The 27944-nt window shown below is 38.7% G+C and overlaps 3 protein-coding genes across 6 annotated transcripts; 1 reads left to right on the forward strand and 2 right to left on the reverse strand.

The window, feature by feature from the left end:
• Positions 1-2138: 2138 nt before the first annotated feature.
• On the reverse strand, positions 2139-2972 carry LOC135677349 (small ribosomal subunit protein eS30z/eS30y/eS30x). Its single transcript, XM_065189569.1, has 3 exons — positions 2815-2972; positions 2576-2713; positions 2139-2466 (listed from the first exon to the last, which is right to left on the reverse strand). Exons 1-3 carry the CDS (start codon positions 2816-2818, stop codon positions 2420-2422), a joined length of 189 nt encoding a protein of 62 aa, XP_065045641.1. The 5' UTR covers positions 2819-2972; the 3' UTR covers positions 2139-2419.
• A 69-nt stretch (positions 2973-3041) lies between these two features.
• On the forward strand, positions 3042-5188 carry LOC103990021 (glycylpeptide N-tetradecanoyltransferase 1). The gene is made up of 2 exons (XM_009409035.3): positions 3042-4636; positions 4867-5188. Exon 1 carries the CDS (start codon positions 3273-3275, stop codon positions 4608-4610), a length of 1338 nt encoding a protein of 445 aa, XP_009407310.2. The 5' UTR covers positions 3042-3272; the 3' UTR covers positions 4611-4636; positions 4867-5188.
• A 3562-nt stretch (positions 5189-8750) lies between these two features.
• On the reverse strand, positions 8751-15990 carry LOC135585766 (uncharacterized). 4 transcript variants are annotated; one of them, XM_065189571.1, is made up of 15 exons: positions 15753-15979; positions 15552-15676; positions 15381-15421; positions 14417-14486; positions 14172-14320; positions 13652-13747; positions 13495-13565; positions 11979-12040; positions 11719-11782; positions 11546-11630; positions 11330-11456; positions 11119-11201; positions 10976-11036; positions 10568-10713; positions 8751-9401 (listed from the first exon to the last, which is right to left on the reverse strand). In XM_065189571.1, the coding sequence occupies exons 2-15, from the start codon at positions 15625-15627 to the stop codon at positions 9108-9110; spliced, it is 1425 nt and encodes a 474-aa protein (XP_065045643.1). In that variant the 5' UTR covers positions 15628-15676; positions 15753-15979; the 3' UTR covers positions 8751-9107. The 4 variants fall into 4 exon arrangements, with proteins under 4 accessions (XP_065045643.1, XP_065045642.1, XP_065045645.1 ...); XM_065189570.1 differs by having other exon boundaries at positions 14172-14486; positions 15753-15985; XM_065189572.1 differs by having other exon boundaries at positions 9190-9393; positions 14172-14486; positions 15753-15990.
• Positions 15991-27944: the final 11954 nt, after the last annotated feature.

Below are 27944 nucleotides of genomic sequence, written 5' to 3' on the forward strand. Positions count from 1 at the left end.
ATGACCACCGGCACCATAGGTCTTTTAGTCAATTATTTCTCAAATACCTAATACCCAAAGAGATCGAAAGGATACTCATCGAGGTACACAAAGGCATTTGCGAGCAGCACATAGGTGGGCGGACTTTTACGTTCAAAGTGCTTCAACAGATTTTCTAACGTTATACAAGTATGTAATAACCTATGTCTAGAGGTGTCATAAGTTTACTCGAATATAATACCAATCGATAGTCCCTCTAAGCTTGATTGATTGCACATGACCCTTTACCTAATGAGGCATGGACCTCCTAAGACACTTTCCAAGGGTCTCGAGCCAATGAAGGTTTTTCATCGTGCGAGTGGCATATTTCACAAAATCGATAAAGATCGAGCCATTCTTGAAGGATTAAAGAAGAGGATTGTTATAGCAAAGGATACATGAGTGGATGAGCTACTAAGCATTCTATGAGCCTTCTAGACGACACCAAAGACGAGCTTGAAAAAATCACAATTCAACTTGACATTTAGTACGAAAGTTGTCCTACCACTTAAGATAGTCTTCCTAACACATTAGATTGAGAGCTTTGACGAAAAAACCTCCAAAGAGGGACTTTGATTTGGGCTCGCTCTGATAAGCGAAGTTAGAGCTTAAGCAAGCCAAAGAAAAATCCACCACAATGATGTAAAGCTAAATGCGCCCGAGATATATAAGTCAGAAAACCCAACTCGAACCAAGAAAAATCCACCATGACGTCTCAAAGTGAAATACGTCCAAGATGTATGAGTCAAGAAAGCCCGACTCCCACCTAATCAACACGGTGGAGAGGGGACAAATTGGCAAAGACCTATTAGATGAATTAAATGATACACTCCAAACCCCTCTAACAAGAACCCAGAAACATATGACAGGGAGGAGAGGGGGAGAACATATGCTAGGAAATATCTACCATCCGACATATAATAAAAAACTATAGTGAAAAAAAAAAGATCCAAATTACCCTCCACATCTATCAACGTGGACAAAAATCTAAAACAGCTATTCACAACTATATAAAACATCAAGAGGAATGTTAAGATGATTATAAATTATTCCCTTATAAAAGTTAATCTCCAAAAAAAATAATTATAAATTATTCCCTTATAAAAGTTAATCTCAAAAAAAAAAAAAAAACACCCTGATCACTAACTTGAATGCCTAAGGAAACGAATGAATCAAATTTCTCCCCGCATCGAACTGAGCACAAATGATGCCTTAAAAGCTCAATACCTCACACTACTATGCCCTCAAAAAGGGTTGACACATGCGATGACCTCACTTTTGGCAACGCAAAGCAACTCAAAGGCTGGTGTTCCTTTACACCGCGAACCGAGGTGCGTGCTCCATCTTCAATTCTTCCCACTTCCAATTACAACTCTCTTTCCCCCTATTTACCCAAAATTTAAACCCACGACGATAATAAGTCCTCTCCAAAAGCATCCGACCCCCGTGCACAGCCGTCACCTAAGATTCCTTACACTTTAGTAGTTCAACGCAAAGCCTACCATAATCTCTAGCGTCAATTTCCCCGTAGCAATATTTGGCAAGCATTTGCACAACCAACGAATGACAAACAAAGTATATCATAAATCTATTAACAATGGGATCTTAATCAATCTCATCAAAATTAACACACCAATGCAACCAAAAACTCCCCATAACTAACAGGACATAAGACAACACTTTCAATCCTTATTGATAATAAACTATAATATCTCTTTTTATCTCACATATTTTTACACCTTTATCATCGATCGTCTTTTCCTACTTCTATGGTTTCTTAAAACCGTACATTCCCTAATTCTTCACCACATCAATATTTCCAACAAAGCAAAATAAGAATACAATTTGTTTGAAGTAAATGTGTATGATCAAAGACATTTCATAAAAGACATAAATATAATAATGTCACATAACGCCAATACATGAAACTGAAAACAAAATAGTGAAAATAAAACCCTACATTCCAAGGCAGCAAAACCAAAGCAACGATGAGATCTTTCACAAGAAAATAAATATCATCAAAGACGTTGAATAGGCTCAGTTTAGAAAGCAACTCCAACCCACAGTGAAAAGTAGACACCCTACAAATCCAAGGCACCAAATCTAAAGCAAATATGAGATGTTTCAAAAGCACTGATAGCATTAAATTCCAAGAAAATGCATATCATCAGACATTTAATAGATCATCAACATGCATATATTAGTCCAACATACTGAAAGCTAAACCCTATATCCTTGGTGCGACAAAATCAAGAAAGCAACTCCAATCCAAAGTAGTTGAATTCGTGGATCATCACCACGCATAAATAAGCAGTACATTGTCCTGAAACCTAAGCCCTACATGCTTAATACGAAAACATCAAATGCTCCAAGTGCTTCACTCCTGAAAACCTTTGTCTCCCTACTTCTCGGAAGAGTTGGGTCCTCTCTTCTTCCCGAATCCAACAACTGAAGATTACAAGAGAACAAGAAATATCCGAATGACTTTTACGCATCACAATCATATAATCGATAGCTTATCTATCAAAATTAGAGGTCATGGAGGGAGGGAAGGTACCTGCGGTGACGAACCGGCGGTTGTACTGCATCCGCTTGTAGGCCCTCCCCCTGGGCTTCTTCTTCTTGTCCTGCTTCGCCACTTTGGGGGTTTGCCCTCTCACCTTCCCGGCGCGAGCCAGAGATCCGTGCACCTTCCCTAAGAAAAGATTTACCGGGCAATGAAAAGGATAAAACAAGAATAAGAAAAGGTGTGACTCGAGAGTTCGCAGATCGAAGAAGAGAAACGAACGCCCTCACCCATGGCAGTGTGAATCAGCTCCTTCAGCGAGGCGGCGAGAGAGGAGCGGCGTCTATGCAAACCTTTGGATTAGGGTTGGGTATCGAGGTAAGTGACGCTATTTATAGAGCGGCGATAGAGTCGATCACGTGAGATGCACGTAAGTTATTCGGAGGCGTTATTTTGCCCGTCTTAAGTTTACAAAAGAACAGGTTTCGCCCAAAACCGGTATACTATCGTCATTCTCCCGTTACTTTAGCGGTCAGAATAAAACGGCCTAAATGTTCCTCTCTCTCTCTGATTCCTTCGACGGCTCCTCTCCAAACCCTAATCGGTCGATCTACTCCCCACCAAGGCTCTGATTTGCTCGTTCCATGATGATCTGCCGATCCGCATAGGTGATCTATCCCTTGTCGTCGATTTCCTTTATTTGAGATTCGTTTTGCGATCTCTGTCGAATCCATCCAAAGTTTCCGCCATGGTGCTCGGCGAACACGACTCCTCCTCCCCCGTTGAGGAGCAAACGGCTAACCCGGATCCGCAGCCAGTTTCAGATGCCCCTCCGGCGAGGGCGGCGGCGGCGGCGGAGGGCGACGGCGAGGTCGAGTCCCTGGCGCGCAGGATCCAGGAGGCTCTCGCCGTCGAGAGTCGGCACCGATTCTGGGAGACCCAGCCGGTGGGGCAATTCAAGGACGCCCGTGATGGTAGCCTCCCGGAGGGTCCTATCGAGCCACCGATCCCCGTGTCCGCCGTCAAGCAGGAGCCCTACAACCTCCCCGCTCTCTACGAGTGGACCACCTGCGACATCGACGACGACCAAACCTGCGCGGAAGTCTACAACCTTCTTACCAACAACTACGTCGAGGACGATGAGAACATGTTCCGCTTCAACTACTCCAAGGAGTTCCTCCGGTGGGCGCTCCGCCCGCCGGGCTACTTCAAGGCCTGGCACATCGGCGTCCGCGTGAAGGCCACCAAAAAGCTCGTCGCCTTCATCACCGGCGTGCCCGCCAGGATCCGTGTGCGGGATGAAGCCGTCCGGATGGCCGAGGTCAACTTTCTCTGCGTCCACAAGAAACTACGCTCAAAGCGGCTCGCCCCCGTGATGATAAAGGAGGTCACCAGGCGGGTACATTTGGAGAACATCTGGCAGGCAGCCTATACAGCCGGGGTCGTCCTGCCGACTCCCATCACGACCTGCCGCTACTGGCATCGCTCGCTGAATCCAAAGAAACTCATCGATGTGGGGTTCTCCCGCCTCGGTGCTCGGATGACTATGAGCCGAACGATCAGGCTTTACAAGCTTCCAGAGGCAACTGTGACACCCGGGTTCAGGAAGATGGAGCTTCGCGATGTCGCAGCAGTCACCCGGCTGCTGAGGGATTACTTGAGCCAGTTTGTGGTTGCGCCAGATTTCGACGAGAATGACGTGGAGCATTGGCTTCTTCCTTTGGAGAATGTGGTCGACAGTTTTGTGGTTGAAAGCCCTGAGACTCATGAAGTGACGGACTTCTGTAGCTTCTATTCTCTTCCTTCTTCGATTCTGAATAACCCAAACTACTCGGGATTGAAGGCTGCTTATTCATATTACAATGTGGCTATGAGGACTCCTCTGCTCCAGCTGATGAACGATGCACTTATCGTGGCGAAGCAGAAGGACTATGATGTCTTCAATGCACTTGATCTCATGCACAATGAGGTCTTCCTGAAGGAGCTGAAGTTTGGGCCTGGTGATGGACAACTCCACTACTATCTATACAACTACCGGCTTAGGAGTGCTTTACAGCCTTCGGAGCTAGGGCTCGTTCTTCTGTAGGTTGTTGTAGCCATGCTGGAATTATGGTGGGTAATTGCCCTTTCATTTTTGTCCATGTTGCTTTCATTACAATTTGCTGCATTATGTGGTCATCATGCTAGTCGTTGTGAGTCTGAATCAGGGTACTTGCATTGAGTCCATCATGGGCTGGGCTTCTAGTTACTTTTGCATTCACTGTCGGAGATGCGATTGGAACTTGATTAAATGTGAAATTTATGGCGTCCTTTTTTCCAACATTGACCTGTTATTCTTCTAGGTTCCAACTGTCTTAAGGCAATCCTGAAAGGTGTGGCAAGACTTTCCACCGGTAAAAGCATCGGACTCTCATAGTGAACCAAAAGTAAGGTGTAATAGTTGCGTTGTTTTGCTGCTATTGATTGCATCTGTCTGTGTGTATATGTGTGCTAGATTTGCGGGCTTGTGCTCTCTGTTTAAATTGCATATGGTTTTGTTGCATTAGTTTCCAATCTCTTGTCGGAACTTTTGGTTCTAAGCAGTTCTTTGTTTCTACTGTGTGATGTATCCTATTGCTGATGTAGCTTTTATTGTTGGTACATCAATAAGCATGTGTTATTGTATGTTATTATTCTAAAAAAACTGCATGTTGTGGAGCTTTAAACCAAAGAAATAGGTGTCTTCATCATCAATCAACTTGCTGAGTTTTTATCATCTGTGGACATACTTGTGGAACTGAACAATGATGAAGCATGAATATTCATATATAACAAAGATGCTTTTGAAAGGAAATATCATTCTTGAGAAAAGGAAACCTAGTAAGTCGAATATTTGGCGGATGAGTATGTATCTAAAGACACTTGGTAAATTAAAGATCATCTAAGCCAATGTGATGTTCTCTTAGAAGTGCACCCATTGCATACATAACATAACGTTGCATTTTCCATGTTTGGGTGAAAATAGCTCTTAGTTTGGGGAGTGCTGCTTTATCATTGGGTGAAAATAGTGGTTTATTTTTCTTTCAGAAAAACCCTTCTTTTCTTTCGCTTTGATTTCTTTGTGCAAATTCATTTCCTGTTTCTGTTATAGTATCAAATTTTATATGGTTCCCCAAGCAGGACAAGTTTAGTATTGCATTCTAGGCTATGGCAACTACCATATAAGGAGACATGTTTTGTTTGATTTAGACATTTTATATTATGACACACAGTCTATAAAAATGCGGTTTGTTGAATAGATCCTATCCCATGAAATGCAACAGCAAATACAATCAAAGCGCATGGGTAAGATGCACATGGAAATTACATCATCTACTTGGAGCGTGCACATTATGTAGCTATTTGTGAAACACAAATTTTTATAACTTGGACTAATATTTCTTTTTGAAATATTGTGTTAGTGTTAAAGAATAGCTTCATCATCTTTTCAAGTCTTTCTGTCTAATACTGTGGTCCACATGCGACATCAACCTTTGTCAACAGTCTTTAGGTTTTACATTTTTGCTGTCCTATTGTGCATCTGTGGTTGGATCATACCATATGATTCTTGTTTTTATTTTTCTTTCTGACTACATCACTTAAGTTTCATAGCTCTCCATTACTTTCATATATGTTCCATCACACTGCTATATTTTACCCTCATTTTTCTGTATTTGTTTCACTTTACATTAAAAAACTGCTTGAATGCCAGTATTTTCAATTTTCCATGTCAAGTTGGAAATCAGATGCCATCACATTGTGGCCCAATGTGAAGCTAAATTTGATGGCAATTTATTGCTGAAGCTTGTGCAATCCTCACATATCTTAGTGTATCACCTTTCTGGATTTGGTTCTTCTCTTGCATGTCGTAGGTTGAACCTCCCTTGAGCTATCTATCTGCCTTTTGGATTGGCAAACAACATTTGATCTCTGATAATGAAGTATGTTCACCATTAATGTCTGTGCATATTGTGATCATACTTTTCTTTGTTTACTTAGCTTTGATACGTCTACAGACATATGCCAACTTAAAAAGAGCATTTTGCTTCGTCTGTTGCTTAAAGATGTCGCAAGTTCCTGTCGAGTTTCCTGGCCATCTACTTATATTATTGACAGGTGATTTATCCATCGGTGAGGCAGAGAGGGCTGCTTGTTGCCTGGGAGTTACTGCCTTGTATTGCTTTCCCCAAAGTTAGGGTTCACTAAGGCGATATGATGACTCCACCCAACAAAATAAAAAAACAATATCAACTGTTTCTTGGAAAATCATCAAATATTAAAACAGTTGTGGCCCTACTTTTTGGCTTTTCAACAACTCTCATAACACCTGATTGTAGGCTCTAAAGCGACTTGCAGAAAGGAGGAAACATGTGAGTCCGAAGCTCGTTGTCGATCATTGCTTAGTCCATTTGAGCAAAAATATCCAACAAACCCAGAGAACAACATAGTGAATCTTCCAGACTGTGTGTTGAGATTATCATTTTAATCATATTAATAACTTTTATTCTTCATTAAAGATCATGTAGGCTTAGTCCATTTGAGCAAAAATATCCAACAAACCCAGAGAACAACATAGTGAATCTTCCAGACTGTGTATTGAGATTACCATTTTAATCATATTAATAACTTTTTATTCCTCATTAAAGATCATGTAGTCAACCCCACATGATCAGGTAGCAGCTATGACTGATTTGCACATGACAAAGGTAATTCTACCACACATCATCATCTCAGCAGCCTCAAGATAAATATTTAGGTGTGATTACAGAGTATTTTCCTGCCATGAGTTAATACACAGAAGCTATCAGACAATTTTCATACAAGAAATGGAAAATATAGGAAGATAAAGGCCATCAATTAATTTGCAAAGACATTTTCCTTACAGACTTCCCTTTGCCCAACTATCGCATACTAGTAAGGGGAGAAACCTTAGGCCTCTAATATCAGCAAACAAGTACACAAGTTAATGTGCAATGATATCTAAAACTCACTAATCGATTTTTTTTTTGAGTTAATTTATCTAAAACGATAATTTGTGATACATGAGCTTATTATAGTTGACGTGGTAATACCAACTCTTTTACATGTAAACAACCAATTTCAGGATACAAAACTTTCCATATTCAAACTGCCTTCTATCCAACCAAATTTGTAAGTTCCTTTCTGATAATCACAAAATATTATTTACCACTACTATAGATCAGAAATGTTAAAACTATCGCATGGGATTCTCAGTGAGGGATTAAAAAAAATTCTAGGAAACTGAAACCAGCATGAAAGAAGACATGGTTGATCAGAAAATAGGAAAAATAAAAAGAAAAAAAGGAACCACAAATGGTATTCTGTAAGAAATATCATCTAAATTGTAATAAGCACTTCATTCTAGATTCAGCTTGAGGAACCACAAAAGATCCTTTTAAGCATTAAAAGAGAAGCAGAAAGCATCAAGATACCATTTACCACTCAAATGGTTGGTCTGGAGCTTCAGTGAGTTCTATAATTGTTGCCTATTCATCAGATGAGTAACATTGACTTCGTGGGAAATCATCTTAACACTGAAAACAAGAAAAAGTATTCCCCTGCTTTGATCTGTTAAGCTCCATGATCATATAAAGCAGAGGCTAAACTAAATTTGTATGCAATGAAAGAACCTAAGTTGAAAGGCAATCATAACAAGTATATATAATACCATGATCCATGTACAAACTATGTGAATAAGAGACACAACACAATATACAGTCAATGTAATTAAATGATCTTTTGACTTTAAATCCAAAAAACCATGTTGATGTGGGCTTTAGACATTGAGTAGCACTCTTGATCCAAATGCTAAGACTTCACACTTTATATTTTGTGCAAACTTTTTTTTAAAATTTTACAAATGATAAGTGATGAGTATGAGATTTGAACCAAGACCGTACAATGATAGATTTTTTATCAATTAAGCTAACCGATATTTTCAAAATATGATGGATAAGATTTGAAACATTCAACCTTTGATAATTGAATCTAGTACCCTATCAATATTTAAGATATAATTATATCACATGAAATTTTAAACCCTCATTCCAAACTAATAGTTTGTGTGTAAATAGGATGAGGATGTCTAAATCCAACCTTAAATTATTCAAACAACATACAGTTAATATCCTACAATAGATATTAAAGTTATAATGAACAGTTTCTCATGCAGAAAATTCCACAAACAAAGCCATAATCAAGATAACATTAAATATTGAAAACTAACATTTTAATGTAATTGTAAAATACAGAAAAAATTTTTACAAACAACATACTAAATAGCATTGATGCAATGATAGAAATCATGAGCCATGGCAACAACTCTAAATAAATGTACAGCCATACCACGGGCATCCAGAAGCTGGACATCATAGCTCCTCAGATCCACCATCTCAATCTTTTCCTGTCTATGGGGACACTTCCTCTAATCAGCAGGTCTAGACCAACTCATGGCAAGGAAATGACTAATCTTACTCATGCTCTGTTATACATATTTACAGAGTGAATGTAAAGCAAGGCCACGGCAGCAGCTTGGTTTACAACACTAGTATCTGATCCTCTTATCATGATCGAAGCTAAGACCCCTGATACCTTTGAGGGTGAATTCATAGTTCTTAGTGTTTGCTAAATTCCTTCCAGAGGAAATGCGCCTGGGATCTGCAGAATCGAAGGGGAAATTCCCGTCGGAACTTGAAACTTTACAGATAGTCCGAGGACTCTGCTCCGTGGTGTGAGTGCATGATTGATCTGCCCCAGAGCCCCACATGTCCTGGCTGCTAGAAACAACAGCTCGCCTTGAAGATCCGCTTGATTGCCCCAGAAAAGTCGAACTGGAAAACTACATGCATGCCTCCAACATCAGGAGATATACTTAATGCAGAAATACTAGTTAAACAGTTAACATTAATCATATCATGCAAATGCAGTTGCCATTTATCAAGAATTTTGCATCGTAGTCACATGTCACATGTCCCACAAACTACTAAAAATTACTTAATTCAGAATTTGCAAACCCAAGACAACAGTGAATGTCAACCTAAGTTTACCTGGATTTATCATTTTAACTGTACTGCAGCTAATTCAAAAAATGAAGTTCCCAGTTACCTTCTCTTAAGTGTGGTAGTTTCAGGATTTATAACCAAATAGATATTTGGGAATGAGCAAAACTAGAAAAAGAGTGCTACTGTTGTAGGAAACAAAAGAATCTAAAAAGCATAAACAATATTATATATGGAAGGAAGTCTATTGATAAAATATGTGGTCACTAAAAAAAGTTATTTGTCAAAATAAATATGAAAATGTATCTTCCTTCAAGACAAAAAAAAAAAGAAACGATTGATATGTCTTGATTTACATCCTGATTATTTATCTTCTTTTAGTTTTCTTTTTTTCCTGTAAATTAAGAAAAGTTCTTTTTCTATTCCACAACCATCAAAGCCTAGTTTAAGTTTTAATTACAAGAGAACTTCATACATCAATTCTACATCAAATTAATATCAGTGTCATTTGTCCTATAACAGATTGGCATAAGAGAAACATGTTGTACATCATATTGGTGTCAAAAACACCTACCCTAGATCAATAATACTACAACTCAAATTTTCAATACCTAACGAGCCTCAAACCCCAAAAGTTCCAGATTAAGAATGTGTCAAGAACCTCATTATCTTACAATGCCTATGTAATTTATAGTCAATGTTTCGTATGTGTATATCATATCGAAAGAAGGCACCATATATCATATTATTAAGTCATACAAGTTACACATTTATGTAGCTCTGCTTATATATCAATGATCTTCTAGGTGTCCAATAACAACCTCAATTACCATCCCACAACCTACCATACTGGGAGAAGACCTGTGTACCAAACAATATTTTATTGATTGACTATCAACCTCATCCAGCACGGCACCAGACCAATAAAATATAGCATATTATCGAGTTTCAAGCACCACAAATTTGACATCTCTATTGGAGTGAAAGAAAGAAATAACAAACTCACCGCAGCTTCTTTGTTGACAGATGGTTCATTACCAAGAGGAGTCTTCTGTTTTGCCAAGGTCCCTGCATGTACAGCTGGAGGTGGAACTCGAGCAAGATGGGGGGAGTCTGCTGCTGGCCAGCCACTTATCCTTCCTTCTTCACCACCTAGAATACAAGTTGAACCAGTAAATATCATCCTCTAAAATTAAGATGATTGGATATACTTTCATCAATACGAGTCGATATGCTAAACAACCATGAATTGAAAATCAAACTAAAATAAAGAAATCAAAACATAACAGGCAACAAATTAGCACAAATAGCAGACAAGTGTGACAAGACAAACTGAAAACTAAAGATAAGACTAGCTTCACGGAGTCACTTAGTTCCATTGATATCAATAGAACAATTTAAAGAAGTAGCTTACCAGAATGTTTATCATTTGCAGTGGCAGGAACCAAACCAGAGCTAGGTCCAACACCAGAGATCTATGAAACATGATAAAATAAGAACCATTTCTTCAGGGGAAAAGAGGGTTTAACTAAAACATAACACATGCTCTTGACTAACAATAGGACGTGGAGGAGCACTAGCATTCTGTGATTGCTGAGACTTCAAAACTGTCCAATCAAAAACATAATCAAACTGGAAGCCTGCATCATAAAGAAGCAGTAAACAATCATTATCCTGAACATGAAAATTCTGCATCTTCAGTAATATAGCTTTTGCCAATTGACATGTATCTATATTTGAAATTTAAAATTTATTTGAAGAAATTAACCTTCATGAATAAAAAGGTCCCTGAACAATCTCTTAAGGTATGCATAATCTGGCTTATCATCGAAACGTAGCGATCGACAATAGTGGAAGTATGATGCAAACTCCGAAGGATAACCCCGACATAAAGCCTGAGAATAATTTGAAATTCTTCTATTATCAAATATAAGGGAAGAAAGACATACTGACTGCAACAAGTGACTTAAATAAGAGAACTTACTTCAATGGATGTGGCTACTTTTCTTTCACTAATTTTTTCATATTTCTGTTTCTTAGTTCCAGCTTTTAGACCCTGCCATGGAAGACTGAAAAAAAAAAAAGGGAAAAGAGACAAAAAGTTTAGAGTAATGAATTCAAGGAAGGAGAAAGAAGGCTCGAGGAAAATAAGCAGACCTTCCTCTTAAGAAGTACATAAGAACATATCCAAGAGATTCCATATCGTCTCTCCTGCTTTGCTCTTTGGCAGTCAAAAGCATAAAGATAACAGTCAGACTAAAGATGTCAAAATGTGGAGAGAAAAACAAGAAGGGCAACATAAAGATGCACAAGAGGCAGGAGCAACAGAGTACTATCTAGTAATACTAAGACATCATATACAGGAGATATTCAGAAAAAATATTTAAAAAGTGATGTGAAAAAAGAAGACAGCATACCGATGCCAAGATGGGTGTTAACACTTGCATACCTTGCTGTCCCAGTCAAGTTCTTGTTCTCTCTGCAATAGTTCATAATAACATTATAATACAAAAAGGAGCTTCAAGTTCATTCAATATGTTATAAGCACTTGATCCACGATCCAAAGAGAGTCCAAAAAGGTTCTGGAAAAGAGTCATGCATCCTAGCATCATCTTGGACCAAGTAGATGTAAACTCAATGTTGTCAAACAGATATTTTCAACTAAACCAAACCCACCAACAAACTAAAGCATAGCTAAATACATATTAAATGATATATAACCAACCAAAATCTTAATGCTGCATTTTGTTAAGGAAGAAAAGACCACATAAATGAACAAACTTAACTGATAATTAATTTGAAGGCAGATAAAGAACAAACTGAATAAACATATTGAAAGCAAATGCATATCATTCTAAAGTTTACTCCATATTTATATAAAGATATGAGCAGGTGTGAACACAATTGAACAAATTAAACAAAATTGGTATTCGCTTAATATACTTCCACTTCTCTCAAAATGCAACCTTCCAACTATGTACGAGTATTTGCTATGCTTCCAGTTCTCCCAAAAGAAACCTTTGAGCTCTTGGAAAATAAGGGGACACAGCAATGTGCAAACTGATAGGATAAACTAGTTACTCCTGTGTCATACCAAGAAAGTTGACAGCGAGTGCCCCTATTTGTTCTAGAAAATGACTGTCCACCTTATCCAGTATGCAAGGCCATACCAGAGGCTCATTTGGACATAAGAACAGATCACTATACTTGGAAGGACTGTAATCAATAAAAAATCAAAATTTACAAAAAGTACACATTTAGGATGGTTAAAAGCAAAGCTCGTGGGGTCCAGCCAAAATGCTGATATGAAACAAGCAAAAAATAAAGTTCCTTGTCCACTTTCATTCCACATGGCACAGATGAACTTGGATTATCTCAAAATATGGAACTGTAAGGTCATCATTCTACAATCTACAGGGTGAGAAAGAGAGGGGCGGAGGACTAAATGGTGTCAGGTAACACATGCTTTAAGGAGGTATCCAATTTTTTCTTTTAAAAAAAAGATTAAAATACTCTTAAAAAGTAAATAAAAAATGACTATAGGACCAATATTGATTTTTTAAAAATTGGTCAATTATCAAACTGGACAGGCCAAGAATCAGGTAACTAGTCAGACTGGCCATTCAAGTGCCCGTTTAGTAACTATGGTTATAAAAAGTTCTGTGCAACTCCAAATTCCCAGTGAAAAAACATATTACTGATGGTAAGACTACTTGTTAATGATAATATATGGAATACATCTTATGCCTTGAAACAACTGATTCACTGCAAGCCTCCACCAGAAAAATACTGAATCATCTCAAAGCAAAGGTTACAAGGTATGTTTCAATAGAAATCTCTAAATTCCAAACATGTCTTTGCTACTTGCGAACATTCAGAGCAATAATTCTAGAGAGAATACATTTATAAAAGAATTGGTTAATAAGATCTTACCTATATGGAATATGCTGATGTGTTGAACTATCTCTGTACTTCTTGGCAAGTCCGAAATCAATAATGTAAACCTAAATAAAAATGAAAAAAACCTTAATAGAAAAAGACAACACACCTGATCGTTTTACATATATAAAACAGAAACTAAAAGCCCCACCTGATTAGCTCGTCTCCCAAGACCCATAAGAAAGTTATCTGGTTTGATATCACGATGTAGAAAATACTTAGAATGCACAAATTCAACTCTATTGATCTGTAAGTGAAAAATAAAAAAATAAATTCTCAATTGAAAAGAAAAAAAGTTAAAGAGTGGAGCTTGTAAACAAGGGTATGGTGTGAGATAAAATCACTTCTAGTTTCAAAAAAGAAAATGTTAAAGGATGGTTCTTGCAAACAAAGTTAGGGTGAGAGACGGCACTGCTTAAAATACAAAAATTCCGTTCTGCCAAACTGCCACTAGTGATCATAGACTGTTTATCAACAGAATCAAATATGAAAGCGTACCCAGAGACATAAGCAGAGCTAACAGACAAGAAAGCTGAAGATGAGGCTTAAGATATTATATGTGAATACCATCAAAACAACTTTGTAAAACAGGCATCTTTAATGAAATTTCAGTTAAAGTTGAAAACTGTGGTCCATAATATTAAAAAATGCCCAGTATGCTATTGTGATACCATCTGATCTGCAAGCATCAAAACTGTCTTTAAAGAAAACTTTCTGCCGCAAAAATTGAACAGGTCTTCAAGACTTGGCCCCAATAAGTCCATCACAAGGACATTGTATTCACCCTCAATCCCATACCATCTCACGTTTGGAATTCCAGCTGCCAAAACAAATAAAAAGAAGAAATTTGCAATGATGAATAAGAAAAGTAGAAAAACTTGTTCCAAACAATCAAAAAAGAAAAAAAATTTCATACTTCCACCCTGTAAAATCTTGTATAGCTTTGATTCATATAACAACTGCGGATGCTTCGTCTTAACATTTTCCTAATAAGAAAGAACACATAACCATCTTAAACAAGAAAAAGATTTGAAAACCCACCATGGCTACAGCAGAAAACTTTTACAACCAAACAATAATCCCTTTCTACACTCTCAACAAGTCAAAACAACACAAAACCATGTCTTGAACTTAAAACAATTATTAAAAAATATGACAGATGATATCTGCATCAAATCACACGAGACAGATAGAAGAATACTATGGGAAACAAGAAAAGAGAAAGTTATTTTATAACAGCAACAAAGATATTTGACTTCTTTTTCCTGAATTAAGATGGTACACAAATCAGTTCTTTTATCTCAGCTGTTAATGAGAATGGAAACAGAATCACCCAACTATCATATAAGCTAGTTCCCCTTAAGCAAATCATTATACATGCAACGGGCTACAAGACAAGTGAAACCATGTAAACTTAGCAGTCATATCCTTGTAGTTCTGGAAACAAAATAAAAAGGCAGACACACAGCAATAAGACATATAACAACTATATTATCCATTTACGATTGTTCCCTGCAGTCTGGAACCCAGGTAATTATCCAAATAATGTAGCACCCTTTCTCTGCATTACCAATGGGAATCAAGGAACATATTTTGACTTCAGATGCCCTAAGCTTAGCATAAGTTCCTGACAGATGAAGTTCCATACATATTGCTTAAGGTAAAAGGACCTCTTGCACAACCACCGGGGGACTGCAATTTTGTAAACCATGCACCTCAAGACCAAGAGTAAAATAGAAGCAGGCAATGAAAGAATTCAGCAATTATTTTCGAACCCCATCAACATAGAGTATCTACTAAACGAACGATAGATTATCTGCAGGGCACCGAACAGGGAAAAAAATCGAAAGCTATAATCCTCGTTAAAAGGCAAAACTTACGAGCTTTATGGCAACCTCTTCGTTTGTTTGGATATTAGTTCCTGCATCAAAAGATAACAACAACAACCCCACACGATCAGATTTTTATCATTCCTGCAACAAAAAAAGGAAAAATCTGCACGAAGTAGCACCCGAATTGAGAAAAGATCGAAACCGAAAGAGGCCACAGACCTAAATAGATCTCTCCAAAGGAACCACTCCCGATCTTGCGACCAAGGCGGAACTTGTCCCCCACGCGAGGCTCCATCCGACGGAGATCAGAAACAGGAGCGACCGCAACGCTCCCGACTCAAACCCTGTCCAAAGAAAAAGAGGGTCCAACATGAACAGCGAAGCCCCACACTCAATATCACGAAGACATCATCGACTCACCGTAACGAAAGAAGAAGATGATACAAGGATTCCGGCAATTCGATCACGCAAGGATTTCGCAATCGAGATTAATCGATCGAGGAATTAAGACGAGGATGTCAGTGTAATTAAGACGAGAGATCTGCTTGCAAAAAAAGTAGGGTTTGACGGAGAGGGAGAGAAGGGGAAAGAGCGGAGAGTGGAAGGGAAGAAGCAGAGGATAACGTATTCGGTCACAGCTTTATTCCCGTTGGTGTTGGAACAGCTTGTGCTGAATAGCGTACTAACCATACAGCAAACTCCAACCTACGTATTAGGCAAAATTGTGGTATTGCGCAACTTTGGAGTCATGTTTTGGCGTCACCTTTGAGGTGGAGGACTTATAGTCATCATTACATTCATAAACGATTTAATTATGCTTTATTTATTTATTTTATTTTGGATGAATATATTGTATGCAAAAAAAAAAAAAAAGGAAAGGATTTTAGAATGCATCAAACGTCTTAGATTTTTTTTTTAACTATGGACAAATGCTTTTTTTTTTTCCTGCATAGTGCGTTTTCTTACAAATACGTTTGATGCTTTATCTATTTTTTAATTCCGAATGAATATATTGTGTTAAAAAAATATTTTAAAATATATTAAATATTTTATTTTTTTAGAATGTTTAGATGTTTAAAATATTCTTTTTATCTTGGATAAATATATCTTATGCAAAAGAAACACATGCGTCACGCGCAACCACTTGATCGCATTGAATATCTTGAATAATTTTTCATTTTAGATAAAGGTATATTTATCATATCATATGTCTTGGATTTTTTTTTTTTTTATAGACAGATATATCATGTACGAAGAGGATATGTTGGTTGCTTCGAATACGTTTTTTTATTTGGACGGATATATGAGAATGTGTTGATAAAAAGGACTTATATACGTTTATATTATAGTTTTTGACATAAATGATGGTGTGGCGCGGTGGTGAAAATTCTCAACCGTTAAAAAATAATAATAATAATCTCGATCAGAATGAACATAAACTACGTTTCTTTTCTTTCGTGAGTTGAGGAAGGTGGATTTGACCAGTCGAGATTGGGTGATTGAGTTGGTTGGCCTGACGCATCGATGAAGAAGAATGTGGAGTGAGAGAGGGAAGAGTTGGAGATAGTCATACATGTACATAAGCCTTTTGTCAATCGTTTTAACACGTACAGAGATCGGTATGGGTGATAAAGAGAGAGAAAGATGGCAGTGGTTTAATTAGTTAGAGGTGCAAAGGCTTATCTTTTGTGAGACTGTGTTGAAAAGAATAAAGACTTTTATTCTTCTTTTTTTTGGTGAGGGTGAGAGGTTGGGACTACGTAGGAATGGCCGTGTGGGGAGGATGAAGACTTCTTTTCTGAGGTTGATAGGTGGGCGACTGTGTAGGAGGAAAGCCCGACCTGTTGACATTGGGATCTAAGAAGATTGGTTGGCCCGACTTGGATTTCCCTATTTTACACTTGTGTTACAAGTTTTAATTATTATGGGCTGATGCTTATCATGGCGGTAAACAATTTCATTTTTAGAGTGAATAGTGAGTTGTAATCTTCCATTAGCTCCTCACAATAAATCTATGATCAATTTAACGACTTGGTCATCTTGAACGTGTGATCGTGTCTTACGGGCATGATCATTTTGAGGAAAGTAGTTATACGATCATTTCGAGGTCTTGAAAGACGTAATTTTTTTGAGGAGTGATTATCAGTTGACTCGAGGATTGGTCGAGTTGGAGTGAGATCCAATCTTGGGCGCATATATTTGCCTCATTGACATGAATAATGGAGATTGAGTGAGATCCAAGCTTGTTTATTGTTTTTCTTTTCTCCTATGTAAGAGCTTCGGTTGTCATAGATTTACCATTTGGAGTGATTGAAATTATTGTTAAAGTTTAATGACTAGTGATTGCATGGATTATCATATTAGACCATTAATGAATGCATAGATCATCGTGGGTTGGTGTAAATGACTACTTGCCCAAGTCTTGTCATTGAACGTTATAACATAGTCAATAAGGTATATTTTGGATCCCGATCACGTCACGACCTATATTGCATCACGCCCCTGTCAAGTTAGCACGAGGGGTGCTTCCTCGTGCTGAGCCAAAGCCCGTATAGGGAGGCGCCCCCTCGGCGAGTCCCATCCCGGAAAGCTCGGGATGGTGCCGCATGGCGTCATTCCGTGCATACCGGGCGACGATCGCACAATAGTACTATCTCATCACTCGGGGGATCGGTAGTCATGCCAAATCCGCATACGACCGATCCTTTGGCAATAGTATAAAAGCTAAAGATCGGTATCTGGCCAGGGGGGAAGAAAAAAAGACTATTGACTTAATCTACGAGGGGCCCAAGTCGGGAACCTTCCGACCAGGGCCTATGTACAAGAACTCGGCCACCCCCCAGAGGCGCAACCATCCCGACCGAGAGACGCGTTCCCAAAGATGATGTTAATGTCCCGACTCCTCAAAGATGATGTTAATGTCCCGACTCCTGATCCAACCGACGTCAGCACTTCTTCCAAACGGCCAAGAGACGCGTTCCCAGAAGATAACACGTTAACATCCCAACACCTAATCCAACCAACTCTAGCACTTTGCCCAACCGATCGATATCTCCGGACATTGACTCGTGGACCAAGTCATGCTGATTTCTCGACCACGACGCATAAGTTTACCAATAATTAGAAACAAATTATTACTTTATCGAATGATTAATAGCACCATTGCAGACTTCTTTGTTTCTTTCTTGCTTACAAAGTAGATTTTGAATTCTTTTACTAACTATCTAAAAGATACGATCGAGGCAAGATGAAACTGAGAGCATCATTCCCGAGCATTTCCTTAAAGAAAAGTACAACATATGAGAGTATGATAGATGGTGTGCGGCGCCATTTGCATCATGAATGCATCGACATGATCCAAGGGGTCATAGAGCTTCAATCAAAAGTCTCTAGATTTGATAGATGGAAATGGGAGGGAATAAGTTTCTCATGAATTTAATGAGTGATAGGAATTTTCCTCGACAGAACCACTTAGTCCAGCTCTTAACCCTTTTAGATCTTGTATTACATGTCATCAACTATTCATGCAAAGTTAGACTCGTCTTGTTGGTGGAGTGCACCTCATATTGAGGTAGAGATGGTTGAGACTAGACACGATTGGCCTATTGAGGAAGTAATTACGATGGTAAAGGAGTGGCTTGTGATATCGGGTCAGTTGGTGGGATGATCGACTTGGAGTTCTCTATGATGCTCAAAATTGATCTCGATTTTTTTTATGATTTATCAACAATTAGATTGTGTGTTATTATGAGTTATGTCAATTATGAGTGAAAGGGAAAATGGTCTATATCATCCTAGTCGAGTCTTATTGGGTGAATCCATACAAGTCCTTAGCAAGCTGACTTAGAGTTAGATTTCCAATTGGAAAGAAAAACCATGATCACTTACGACTCATTGATAGCATATATCTAGAATCAATCTGGATGCTCAGGTTGACTGTTGTAATAAAAATTAAGAGACATGTTTCTTCGTCAATATGTTCTTATGGGACTTTCTATATTTGATTTTCTTATAATATTATTTTAAGGGTCTTCCTTTTAACGCTATGCTAAGGTCAAATTTAGTCATCAATTCAACTTGGTAAAAATGATTCGACTTAGACTTGATTTTTAGTACTATCATATATGAAAAAATAAATTATTAAGTATTTAAAACTTGGATGATGAAATTTTTTTTTAAATGGTATCATGCGCCCTTATCCCAATTTGATTTAAGAATCAAATATATTTATAATTTTATTAGAGCAAATAACATATCACTAGTCAATTTTAATTTATTGACTAATCTTCTATAATATTTTTAAATTTTAAAATACTTTTTAATTTTTTGGACGAATATCGAAAATTTAAAAAGGTCGTAGGTCTGATCTAAGGAGGGGAGGTGGGCGTGGTGGATGCGATGTTCGCCGACCTGTTATCCTCCCACCGTCAAGAGAGAGTGGTTATCGCTGCTCTGTGAAGCCAGCCTGACGCGGTGCCCTCTGCTCTAAGAACCATGAAGCACAGGCCTTCGCCCAAGCCGCATGGCTCAGCTACCTGACTTGGAACGGGCAGGCCAGGCTTCTACACGATCGCAACCAACCCAGCTGTGGCTCCACAGACCATTCCAAACCTCATTTGCCCCCGCTTGGGTTACAAGACAACGCTACCTGACTCGGCGATAGCAGCGCTTCCAAAGCTTAAGGTAAGGTTTATACATCTAATTAGAATGGAGATGTGGGACTAATACAACATTCGTCCTCAGCGATTCATGCACCAATTGGTTGGCCCGACTTGGATTTCCCTATTTTACACTTGTGTTACAAGTTTTAATTATTATGGGCTGATGCTTAACATGGCGGTAAACAATTTCATTTTTAGACTGAATAGTGAGTTGTAATCTTCCATTAGCTCCTCACAATAATTCTATGATCAATTTAACGACTTAGTCATCTTGAGCGTATGATCGTATTTTACGGGCATGATCGTTTTGAGGAAAGTGGTTATATGATCATTTCGAGATTTTGAAAGACGTAATTGATTTGAGGAGCGATCATCAATTGACTCGAGGATTGGTCGAGCTGGAGTAAGATCCAACCTTGGGCGCATATATTTGCCTCATTGACATGATGAGATAATAGAGATTAAGTAAGAGCTTCGATTGTCGATTTACCATTTGGAGTAGATTGAAATTATTGTCAAAGTTTAATGACTAACGATTGCATGGATTATCATCTTAGACCATTAGTGAATACATAGATCATTCTGGGTGGGTGTAAATGACTACTTGCCAAGTCTCATCATTAAATCTTATAACATAGTCAACTAGTGATAGACATATGTTAGATCCCGATCATATCACAACCCACGTCGCATCATGCTCCTGCCAAGTCAGCACAAGAGGTGCTTCCTCGCGAGCCGAAGCCCATCCAAGGAGATGCCCCCTAGGTGAGTCTCGTCCCGAAAAACTCGGAACAATGCCGCATGGCGCCGTTTCGTGCATATCGGGCGATGATCGTATAATGGTATCATCTCATCACTTGGGAAATCGATCGTCATGCCAAATCTGCGTACGACCGATCGTCAAGCAATAGTATAAAAGCCCTTGATCAGTATCTGACCAGGGGAAAGAAAAAAAGGCCACTAACTTAATTTACGAGGGGCTCAAGTCGGGAACCTCTTGACCACACCCAGAGGTGCGACCATCTCGACCAAGAGATGCATTCCCAAAGATGACGTTAATATCCCGACCCCTGATCCAATTGGTGTCAGCACTTCTTCCTAATGACCGAGAGACGTGTTCCTAGAAGACGACGTTAACGTCCCGACCCCTGATCCAACCAACTCTAACACTTCGCCCAACCAACTGAGATATCTGGACATCGACTCGTGGATCAAATCGTGCTGACTCCTCGGCCATGACGTATAAGTTCATCAATAATTAGGAACAAATTATTACCTTATCGAATGGTTAACAGCACCATTGCAGACTTCTTGCATCTTTCTTGCTTACGAAGTAGACTTTGAATTCTTTTACTAACTATCTAAAAGATATGATCGGATGAAACTGAGAATATCATTCCCGAGCATTTCCTTAAAGAAAAGTGTAACATATGAGAGTGTGATACATGGTGTGTGGGGCCAATTGTATCATGAATGCATCGTGATGATCCAAGGGGTCATAGAGCTTCAAAAGTCTCTAGATTTGACAGATGGAAATCGGAGGGAATAAGTTTCTCATGAATTTAATGAGTGATAGGAGTTTTGCTTGACAAAACCACTTAGTCCAGCTCTTAACCCTTTTGGATCTTGTGTTACATGTCATCAACTATTCATGCAAAGTTAGACTTGTCTTGTTGGTGGAGTGCACCTCATATTGAGGTAGACATTGTTGAGACTCGACTCGATTGGCCTATTGAGGAAGCAATTACGATGGTGAAGGAGTGGCTTGTGATATTGGGTTAGTTGGTGGGACGATGACTTGGAGTTCTCTATGATGCTCAAAATTGATCTCGATTAAGAAAATTTTTTATGATTTATCAACAATTAGATTGTGTGTTATTATGAGTTATGTCAATTATGAGTGAAAGGGATAATGGTCTATATCATCCTAGTCGAGTCTTATTGGGTGAATCCATACAAGTCCTTAGCAAGCTGACTTAGAGTTAGATTTCCAATTGGAAAGAAAAACCATGATCACTTAGGACTCATTGATAGCATATATCTAGAATTCTGGATGCTCCTTTAAAGAGGTCGACTATAGTAATAAAAATTAAGAGACATGTTTCTTCGTCAATATGTTCTTATGGGACTTTCTATATTTGATTTTCTTATAATATTATTTTGAGGGCCTTCCTTTTAACGCTATGCTAAGGTCAAATTTAGTCATCAATTCAACTTGGTAAAAATGATTCGACTTAGACTTGTTTTTTAGTACTATCATATATGAAAAAATAAATCATTAAGTATTTAAAACTTAAAAATAAAATATATTTATAATTTTATTAGAGCAAATAACATATCACTAGTCAATTTTAATTTATCGACTACAATATCTTTAAAAATCTTCTATAATATTTTTAAATTTTAAAATACTTTTTAATTTTTTGGACGAATATCGAAAAAGAAAAAAAGGTCGTGGTCTGGTCTAAGGAGGAGAGGCGGGCGTGGTGGATGCGATGTGCGCCGACCTGTTATCCTCCCACCGTCAAGAGAGAGTGGTTATCGTTGCTCTGTGAAGCCAGCCTGACGCGGTGCCCACTGCTCTAAGAACCATGAAGCACAGGCCTTCGCCCAAGCCGCATGGCTCAGCTACCTGACTTGGAACGGGCAGGCCAGGCTTCTACACGATCGCAACCAACCCAGCTGTGGCTCCATAGACCATTCCAAACCTCATTTGCCCCCGCTTGGGTTACAAGCCAACGCTACCTGGCTCGGCGATAGAAGCGCTTCCAAAGCTTAAGGTAAGGTTTATACATCTAATTAGAATGGCGATGTGGGACTAATACAACATTCGTCCTCAGCGATTCATGCACCAATTGTTTATTGTCTTTCTCTTCTTTGACGTAAAAGCTTCGATTGTCTTGATTTATCATTTGGAGTTGATCGAAATTATCGTTAAAGTTTAATGGCTAACGATTGCATGGATCATCATCTTAGACTATTAGTGAATGCATAGATCATCATGGGTGGGTGTAAATGACTACTTGTCAAGTTTCATCATTGAACCTTATAGCATAATTAATTATGAACAAATCATTACCTTATCGAATGGTTAACAGTATCACACAATATATGAGTGTGAGAAATGACGTGTGGGGCCATTTGCATCATGAATGCATCGACATGATCCAAGGGGTCATAAAGCTTTCATAAAAAATCTCTAGTTTTGGTAGATGAAAATCGGAGAGAACTAGTTTCCCAGAAATTTAATGAGTGATAGGAGATTCGCTCGATAGAACCATTTAGTCAAGCTCTTAACCCTTTTGGATCTTGTGTTACATGTCATCAATTGTTCATGCGAAGTTATACTCGTGTTATTGGTGGAGTGCACCTCATATTGAGGTAGACATGGTTGAGGCTAGACTTGATTGGCCTATTGAGGAAGCAATTATGATGATAAAGGAGTGGCTTGTGATATTGGGTCAGTCGGTGGGACGATCGACTTGGGAGTTCTCTATGATACTCAAAATTGATCTCGATTATGAATGCTTTTATAATTTATAAATAATTAGATTGTGTTGTTATGTGTTATGTCAATTATGAGTGAAAGGGACAATAGTCTATATCATCATACGCGAGTCTTATTGAGTGACTCCATACAAGTCCTTAGCAAGCTAATTTGAGTTAGATTCTCAATTAGAAAAAAAACCATGATCACTTAAGATTCTCATTCATAGCATATCGAGACTCAATCCGGATGCTCCTATAAAGAGGTCAGACTGTTGTAGTAAAAATTGAGACATGTTTCTTCGTCAATAACTTCTTCATCATCTTTGCTGATTAATATATAACATATCTAATAGATATCGACTAGATTCTACGTATAGAGTCGAAAATAATAAAGATATTTGTTACGGTAAGTAACTTTTTTAGCCGTGACCTCGGGGTCGACGCGGTTGGTTCGGGGCTCCGGATGGCCGGGATCAGGCGTGGCTCCTCTCGCGATCTTGTGGCGGCCGATTGCGGGGGATTTGGCTGGAAAGGTCCACTGCGCCGGGTAGGGTCGGCTTCGGTCGAGCACCTACACAAAGGTCGGGTCGGCGGTTCATCCCGACCCCTCCAACGATCAAGTCAGTGATTCGGAGAGGAGTTTTCAGATGAAGTCCCTCTATTCGTTGGGAGCCAGCGGGTATTTAAAGGTGAGTTTGATGTTACCTGATGTGCCATCCTGTCGGGGCAGGGTCGTACTTCTGATGGCGTCTGCCGTCGTCGTGGGCGTTGCGTGGAAGGTCGAGCTATCGCAGGGTATGGTGAGCCTCAGTCGACGCCTTCCCCTGCCTCGGCCGGTTGTGCGAGGCCAGACGATGAGGTCGTCTGGGTACGGTGAGTGAGGGTGCACATTACGCTGGTGTTAATGCTCGCTCCCGGGGCAGTGTGCCGTCCAGGGGTGGCTGACGTCGTGGTGCATTACGTCAAATCTGGTGTGTTACGTCAAATCTGTTTTTACCCTAATCAATATTACTGATAAATCTCAATTCAATGACCAGAACATATCTAACTTATTTTATATTATCAAATTTTAAAAATACTTTTATTACTTGGATGAATATCAAGTTAATATTTGATCGAGATGTACTGTACATAAAATTAAAATATATGGGGATAAATAATTTATTTAACATATTTTATATTATCAAATTTTGAAATACATTGATTATTTGGATGAATATCAAGTTAATATTTGACCGAGATGTACATCAAATTAAAACGTATGCAGACAAATATTTCATTTTAAACATTACAAGAATATATATATATATATATATATATATATATATATATAAACTATTTTCAGCACCTCTATTAAAAATATATATAATACGGTAAAAAAAGGTAGTGGTTTGGTCAAAGTGGGACAGATGGGCATATGGTGGGTGCTGCATGCGCCGGCCTGTTATCCTTCCACCGTCGAGAGCGGGAGGTAGTCGCTGTTCTGTGAAGCCAGCCTGACGCGGTGCCCTCCGCTTTAAGCACACCATGTGGCTCAGACCTTCGCCGAGGCCACGTAGCTCAACTACCTGACTTGGAAACGGGCATGCCAGTTATAAACACACTCGCACCCAACCCATCTGGCTCAATGAACCATCCCTGCCACCCCATAGCCCCCACTCGGGTTACAAGCCACCGCTACCTGGCTCGGCGATCAGGCATCGGCCAAACCTTAATATAAGTATTTTGATGACTAGAAGCAGTAAAGATGTGGGACAAAGACGACATACTTCCTCCCTTCCGTCTGCAGCGATTCATGCACCAAATGCTTCGGAGAAGAGACGAACTGCGTTGCGCATTTGGGATTTTGGGAGAGGCTGGATTTAGTTGTATTCTTCGTAGAGATGGAGGAAATTTCTCATCTGATTAACAACTATTAGCAATCTGTGTTTTGCTCTTCTGTTCAGCTTCCACAAGTCATCAGATGTGTCTGCTTCAGATCGAGGAAGGCATCGGCAACAACTCTGAATCAACATATATACTTGAGAAATAATTTTTTGTGCATGATTTATGGGAGGCTAAACGAAATCTCCATAGCCAGAAATGGAGGGATGACAAACATCTTGTCACAGGAAAATGCTACGAACTTGGTGAGTTTTCACATGGTTCAAGAAAACAACAGATACAGAGATAAGCCTTTGTATGGGACTTGATTGACTAGAACTGTAGCTCATGGACTGATGCTTCGATGAACTCAAAAATATGGTGAAACTGATGTGAAGTTATGATCAAGTCGGCGACATGGCCATCCGTCTTCGAGGACACGAAATGACTCGAGGAGCAGTCATCTTAACGATGCGGCCAACTCGAGCGAGCAAAAGGTCATCTTGAAGAAGCGGCAACCAACTCCAGGAGCGATCGATTGCCGATAAAATGGAGTTCAAATTCTTTCACTAGATATCTGAAAGAAGTGATCGAGCTGAGAAAAAGATGAGAGTATTATTTTTGGATATTTTCTCAAAAACGTAATAGGAAAAGCTCGACATACGAGGGTGTTTGGAGGTGATTGTTGGTGCCATTTGCACCCTGAATGTAGCAGCAACATGCTTTGAGGGGTCAAAGCTTCCGTCAAAAATCTCCATATTGGGTAGATGAAAATTACAAGGGATAAGTTCTTGAAAAGAACAATGACTCGAACTAAATTCAAGATAGGAAAATGAATACTATAATCACTCAAAGCTTATTATTAGCTGTGTTAATTTTGAAATCGATACAAATACTCCTACGAAGAGGAAGGTAGAGGCCTCTTATCTAACATCGATTCGATTGTTACAACAAAAATTGAGAGAGATATCTCTTTATCAACATATTTTTTCAAGACTTGTTATGTTTAATTTTTTATGATATTGTCACGAGGATTCTCTTTCTAGCATCAATATGATAAGGTCTATTTTGATCATCATCTTGAACTAATGAATTTGATCTAACTTGCATGAGAAATTTTCTTTTCTTAAAATAAATAATGTATGTATCGACGGTAAGTGCTCGCTAGTATTAATTATATTTGGGGTTTCTTTGATAATGTATTTATAACCCATAAATATTTATTTAGCAAATTTTAAAATAAAAATATACTTATGAGAATGGTATAATTTTTATAATTATCAATTTGTTTAGAGAATTTACTTCAAAGATGCTCAACTGGTAGCACATACTAAACAAGTTTTTTGCTCTCTACTGCAGCTAATATAGCCAAGTCCAGTCAGCATTGATTATATGTGTTGGAGTCCTAATTGATCAAAAATAATATATCTTTAAAATTTTTATATTAAAAGTTTAACAATAATTTATGTAATGTATATATATATATATTTCTAAATTTTAAAATACTTTTTAATTTTTTGGACTAATATCGAAAAAAAGTGAAAAAAGGTGGTGGTTTGGTCGAAGGAGCGAGGTGGGCGTGGTGGATGCGATGTGCCCCGTCTTGTTATCCTCCCACCGTCAAGAGCGAGTGGTCATCGCTGCTCTGTGAAGCCAGCCTGACGCGGTGCCCTCTGCTCTAAGAACCATGGGGCTTAGGCCTTCGCCCAGGCCGCATGGCTCAGCTACCTGACTTGGAACGGGCAAGCCAGGCTTCTACACGATCGCAACCAACCCATCTGTGGTTCCTTTGACCATTCCAAACCTCACGTGCCCCCGTTTGGGTTACAAGCCAACGCTACCTGGCTCGGCGATCGAGGCGCTTCCAAAGCTTAAGATAACGTTTATACCTCTAATTAGAATGGCGATGTGGGACAATTACAACATGCTTCCTCCCTGCCTATGCAGCGATTCATGCACCGATTGCTTTGGAGAAGAGGCAAACTGCATCGATCGATGCGTGATCCTGTTGTGCATTTAGAATCTGTGAGAAGCTGGAATCAGTTTTATTTTTCGTAGAAATTGAGGAAGATATTGGCAAGGCTTAATTCCATAACGTACATATACATATATAAATCTGGAAGATTTTGATCAGTATGAAACTTTGAATTGACCCCAGTTGAGAAACTTTATGTAGTCGATAAAACTGAGCAAATTATGTGACACTGTCTATTGTGTTAATTAAAGAGAAGATGCATGATGGATTTTTATCATCCCCATCAAGATTTTGACTAATCAAGTTAGGCCCAAGAAGGTTTTAGTAAGAACAATAACTTGAACTAAATTTAAGATAGGAAAAGGAATACTATAATCACTCAAAACCTATTATTAGTAGTATTGATTTTGAAATCGATTGAAATACTCCTACAAGAGGAAGGTAGAGGTCTCTTACCTAACATCAATTGTTACAACAAAAGTTGAGAGAGAGGTTTCTTTATCGACATATTCTCACAAGACTTCTTATGTTTAATTTTTTATGATATTGTCACTTGGATTCTCTTTCTGGTATCAACTTGAACTAATGAATTTGATTTAACTTAGAAAATGTACGTATCCCGTA

The sequence above is a fragment of the Musa acuminata genome, chromosome BXJ1-6 (assembly GCF_036884655.1).
Source record: "Musa acuminata AAA Group cultivar baxijiao chromosome BXJ1-6, Cavendish_Baxijiao_AAA, whole genome shotgun sequence".
Taxonomy (NCBI): domain Eukaryota; kingdom Viridiplantae; phylum Streptophyta; class Magnoliopsida; order Zingiberales; family Musaceae; genus Musa; species Musa acuminata.

Excerpts from the sequence above, each read along its gene's own strand:
- LOC135677349 (XM_065189569.1), bottom strand. Across the intron at positions 2,467-2,575 it reads CCGCCGGTTCGTCACCGCAG|TTGTTGGATTCGGGAAGAAG; the intron begins GTACCTTCCCTC and ends TGTAATCTTCAG.
- LOC103990021 (XM_009409035.3), top strand. The coding sequence starts at position 3,273 with ATGGTGCTCGGCGAACACGACTCCTCCTCCCCCGTTGAGGAGCAAACG.
- LOC135585766 (XM_065189570.1), bottom strand. The coding sequence starts at position 15,627 with ATGGAGCCTCGCGTGGGGGACAAGTTCCGCCTTGGTCGCAAGATCGGG. Across the intron at positions 12,041-13,494 it reads CATCAGCATATTCCATATAG|AGAGAACAAGAACTTGACTG; the intron begins GTAAGATCTTAT and ends GAACTATTGCAG. Across the intron at positions 11,631-11,718 it reads ATGTACTTCTTAAGAGGAAG|TCTTCCATGGCAGGGTCTAA; the intron begins GTCTGCTTATTT and ends TTTTTTTTTCAG.